The 5,071-nt window shown below is 36.1% G+C and overlaps 1 protein-coding gene across 1 annotated transcript in view; it reads right to left on the bottom strand.

Annotated features, from left to right (window-relative positions):
- LOC106868670 (uncharacterized) overlaps window positions 1-5,071 on the bottom strand; it is a 41,004-nt gene that overhangs the window by 2,566 nt on the left and 33,367 nt on the right. Inside the window, exons 4-5 of the mRNA XM_014914046.2 lie at window positions 2,233-2,322; window positions 691-810 (exon numbers count right to left, since the gene is read on the bottom strand). Of these exons, the coding sequence (XP_014769532.1) occupies window positions 691-810; window positions 2,233-2,322 (210 nt within the window). The remainder of the gene's footprint in view (window positions 1-690; window positions 811-2,232; window positions 2,323-5,071) is intronic.

Here is a 5,071-nt window from a genome sequence, read left to right as displayed (position 1 = left end):
TTTACACACACACACATACATATATACAAATATGTATACATATATACAAATATATATATATATATATATATATATATATATATATATATATATATACACACATATATACAAATATATATATACATACACATATATACAAATATATATACATATATATACACATATATACAAATATATATATACACACACACATATATACATATACATACACATATATACATATATACACACATATACATATATATACAAATGTACATACATATACATCCAACAAAGGTGTCAGATCTTGTTTACACATTGTTGTAGATATTTAAGAAAGAAAAATATGTAAAAATGCACAAGAGGTTTATATAAAATTTATGCTAATACTAATATCATAATGAAACAAATGGTTGTATTACAACATTATACAATAAAATAAACTGGGAGTACCGGTTTCGTGTCTTACGCCTATCAAACTTCCAAATGTGTGTATATATATATTTATATATATGAGTACATATATATATGCATATATATATATGCATATATATATATATACATACACACATATATATACCCATATATATATGTATATATCTAGATATGCTACAGAGGAGATACATGGCTACCTTTGCATTATATGGGTGAATTTTTGTTTGTTTTTGTCTTTGTAAGAAATAATTTTCAAATAAAGGAAATTGTAGTTACCTTTGTTTGTGAACAGCAGCAGCAAATGGATGAAGAGACAATTGCCATAACAAATTCCACAAACATAGCAAATGATCCAACACAAAATAATGGATACAGATTATGGTAACCATTTAGTTTCTGAAAAATAGAATTTTTTTGTTAATGAAAAAAAAAAAGAGAAACATGATAATCTTGCTGTGGAGAAGTATCTTTTAAGATATTTCTAGTACAATATTTGTAATTCTAAATGAGCACATATCACATTAAACTGAGATTAGCAAATTCAAAACGAGCACATTTTACTTACTTTAACTGTTTCAACCCTTTAACATTTGCATAATTTTCTCAAATGTAATGCTTATTTATTCAGATTGATTTGAATTAATCATGCATTATCTTGATGAGGTGACTGTTAATCTTTAGAATGATATTGCAGGGTTGGTGAGAGGCCAGATCTGGCCAGTCTAAACATAAAACAGGTAGAATATTTTGGCCAAATATGGCTGCTTTAAATGCTAGGAACAAAGAAAATGCAAGTGCACAAAACTATTTATAGTCAGCTCACAGAATGCTATAATCAATTGATTTAATCTTAATGAAAACAAATCGATGAATCAGTGTGAAATTTAATACTGTTTGTTGCTTTAAAGTTCTTCAATATTGGGCATCAGATTTATTATGCCAATGGAAAAACATCATCCAGTTAGGCATCAGTCAATTTTGTTTCCAAATTGGTTAATGGTGTGCTTCAGTTTTTAAAATAACTGCTCAGAGAAAGAAGTGCTGATAAGCAATGATGTCATCTCTCTTGCATGTATAGCTAAGTTAGGATACATTCCACTTGGATGAATATATTTTCTACAGAGGTCAAAACACTGACACATCTTTAGAATTAAATTTCCATCTCAATGTCATCTCATATTGCTTCTCGATCAATTCCTTTTGATACTATTAAATGGACTAACAAACAGCTACAACTCATTCTCAAGAAAATATCAACAAAACACCATGAAAAACTCTTTTCTCAATCCTTTGAAATGGAACAATATCACCATATATTTCATGTGTCATTTGATAGTTGTAGTCCATATTATTTTAAAGAGATGGAATGGCCACAAGAAATGTTGAGATTATAAATCAGCCAGGCTCATTAAAATATGATGGATCCATATTTCTACTTTAACCCTTTTGATGCCAACCCACCTGAAACTGCCTCTGACTCTAGTACAAATGTCTTGTTTTCAAAAGTTCTGAATTAAAATCTTCCACCAAACCTTAGTCACAATTTGTTCCTAACACTAGCTTAATGATAACTAAGTTATTTTACTAAATTTTTTGTTATATTTAAAATTAATTGAAAGAAACACAGAGCATCTCAACAGAAATATGGTAACAAAAGGGTTAAGGAATGAAAATACTCTCTTAAAATATAAAACTAAAATCTCATGTGGAAATTTTCTAACAAGACTGATAAAAGTTTTGAGTTAAAAATTTTCACTTCCAGAATCACAAACAAACTTCTCTTGAAACAAGAAATAAACAAATAATATATATACTCACCACCAAAGTTGCATGGAAAGCAAAGACACTAATTCCAGCAATTGCAAAAAGACATGCTGACAAAATGGCAAGGACCATGTAAGTAATTTTCTGAAAAGAAATAGTGAAGCATTTTCTTTAGGTTTTTTATTCATTTATGCATGTTGGTGCACTGGTACATTGTGTAAAGATGTGTGCATGTGAGAATAAAAAAGAAAGAGAAAATATATTTCTAATAAGAATTACAATTAAACAAGACTCCTAGTATTCAAACTGTAAATCTACCTTTTAAAATTCAGTTGGGTATTACTGCTTCAAAAACCTTTATTTTCCTTTGAAGAACTCAGAGTGTAAACCAGTTGGAATGTAAAAGAAAAAGATTTAATATATTGAAATGAAAACACTACATCCGTTTCTCAATTGTCTTTCTAAAAAGATTACAATTGTGTTAACTTTGTGTATTTTCAATTGTCATCCATTCTTTTTTTTTGTTGTTTGTTTATACTACAGGCTACCTCAAAGACGAGTGGCAATGACCTCATCTTTGCAGGTGCAGATTTTAATGGGCATGTTGGGCGGAAATCTGGTATCTTCACTGGTGTACACAGGGGCCATGATATTGGTTCCCGGAATGATGAGGAAACTAGGCTACTGGAGTTCTGTGGTACATGTAACCTTTTAATCTGCAACACTAAATTCAGGAAGCCAGACAGCTACCCGATAACCTGACTCTGCTAGCCAGATTGATTTCATCCTCACTAGACAGCAGGACGCAGGGTTGCTCTTAAATACAAAGACCCTCACAGGTGAGGAATGTACTCCCCAGCATAGACAAGTCATTAGTGACTTTCAGCTTGAGACCAGAAGGATGCCAAGAAGCCGACCAATTCAGAAGAGAAGGATTTGGAAGCTAAAGAACCTTTCACATGGTCAGAGATTTAGGGACATCCTCATCAAGAAATTTTATGAGTGGGGAGGAGCTACAGTCCTTGGACATAGAAGGTAGCTGGAAATTCCTATAGGACAGCTTACAGAGTGCCACAGACAAAGTCTGTGGATGGTGCAAAGTCCCTTTCAGACCTAGAGTAATGTGATGGTGGAATAATATGTTAGACAAAGCCATCAGAGCAAAGAAACAGGCTTGGAAATCCTGGAAGGGTGGGGATAGCAGGGAACTGTACCAGATAGCCAAAAGTGAAGCTGGGCGACAGGTATACATAACCAAGGATGAAGCAGAAAAGAAGTTTGCCAATGTTCAGCAACGTGAAGACCAAAGAACTGAAGTATTTCGAATTGCAAGACAGTGTGCGAGAGAAAACTGTGATGTCACAGGAGAGAAATGTGTCCACATGGATGATGGTGCACTTGCTTTTAATGATTCGGAAAAGAGGCTTGGAGAAGCCATTATGAAAGACTGCTGAACGTGGAGAATGAATGGGAGGGGGAGAGTCTGCCAAATGTTGATCCAGTAGAAGGACCAGCTATCCAAATAGACAGCACCCTGGTAGATAAAGCAATTAAGGGTATGAAGCCAGGAAAAGCCCCCGGCCCACCAGGAATCACTGCTGAGATGCTTAAAACATCTGGTGGTGTGGCTATGGCCTAGTCACCCGTATTGTAAACCAGGTAGTTCATGATGGAGTCATACCCAATGACTGCTACAAAGATAAAGGTGATGCTTTAGATAGAAATAACTACAAGGATATCAAACTGCTGGATCATGTGATGAAGGTCACTGAGAGGGTCATAGCCCAACTAATTAGGGAGAGAGTCTGCTTAGATGAGATGCAGTTTGGTTTTGTGCCAGGTAGAAGCACCACTGATGCTATATTCCTGGTATGGCAACTGCAGGAGAAATACCTAGCCAAAGATAAACCCCTATATTTGGCTATTGTGGACTTAGAGAAAGCCTTTGACAGGGTCCCCTGATCCCTTATCTGGTGGGCGATGCGGAAACTGGGGATTGGCGAATGGTTAATGTTGTGTCGACGCCCCCAGGCAAAGAAGTAGGATCTCCCAAGACATATAAATAGAAGTAGTCTGACTGTGGTAGGTGGTTGAGTAGCAGTCGAGTAGCAGTTGTGTAGCAGTTGAGTAGAGATCATCCGAAGGTGCTAGATAGCAGTAGCTTGAGACATAACAGTTAATAAGGGCTGTATAGGCCCTATACAGAGATGCCATTAGTAGGGTTAGGAGTGGAAATGCATATAGTGAAGAATTCCAGGTAGAAGTAGGGGTCCACCAAGGATCAGCCCTCATCCTCCTCTTATTCATCATAGTCCTCCAAGCAATAACAGTGGAATTCAAGACAGGGTGCCCCTGGGAGTTCCTCTATGTTGATGACCTGGCCCTCATAGCAGAATCACTACCAGAACTAGAGAAGAAACTTCAAATGTGGAAGTAAGATTTAGAATCAAAGGGCCTTAGAGTCAATGTTGCAAAGACCAAACTTCTAGTAAGTAGGAAGGTGAACACATCACACACCCCTTCAGATAGTTGGCCCTGCTCAATCTGTAGAAAATGTGTAGGTAGAAACTCCATAAGATGTACCCAGTGTAAGCTATGGATACATAAGAGGTGCAGCAGATGCACAGGGGCAATAAACACCACAGATGCTCAGAAAACAGATTCCATCACATGCCAGGGGTAGAAACTAGAAGTAGTTGATAGCTTTCGCCACCTAGGTGACCATGTCTGTAGTGGGGTTGGATGGTCAGTGAGTGTTACAACTAGAATAAGAATAGCCTGGGCAAAGTTCAGACAGCTTCTACCCCTACTGGTGACAAAGAGCCTCTCGCTCAGAGTGAAAGGTAGATTGTATGATGCATGTGTGCGAACTGCCATGCTTCATAGCAGTGAA

This window comes from Octopus bimaculoides, chromosome 11 (assembly GCF_001194135.2).
Source record: "Octopus bimaculoides isolate UCB-OBI-ISO-001 chromosome 11, ASM119413v2, whole genome shotgun sequence".
In the NCBI taxonomy this organism is placed as follows: domain Eukaryota; kingdom Metazoa; phylum Mollusca; class Cephalopoda; order Octopoda; family Octopodidae; genus Octopus; species Octopus bimaculoides.
The sequence above is the reverse complement of the archived record's forward strand: the minus strand, read 5'-3'. Positions and strand labels throughout refer to the sequence as shown.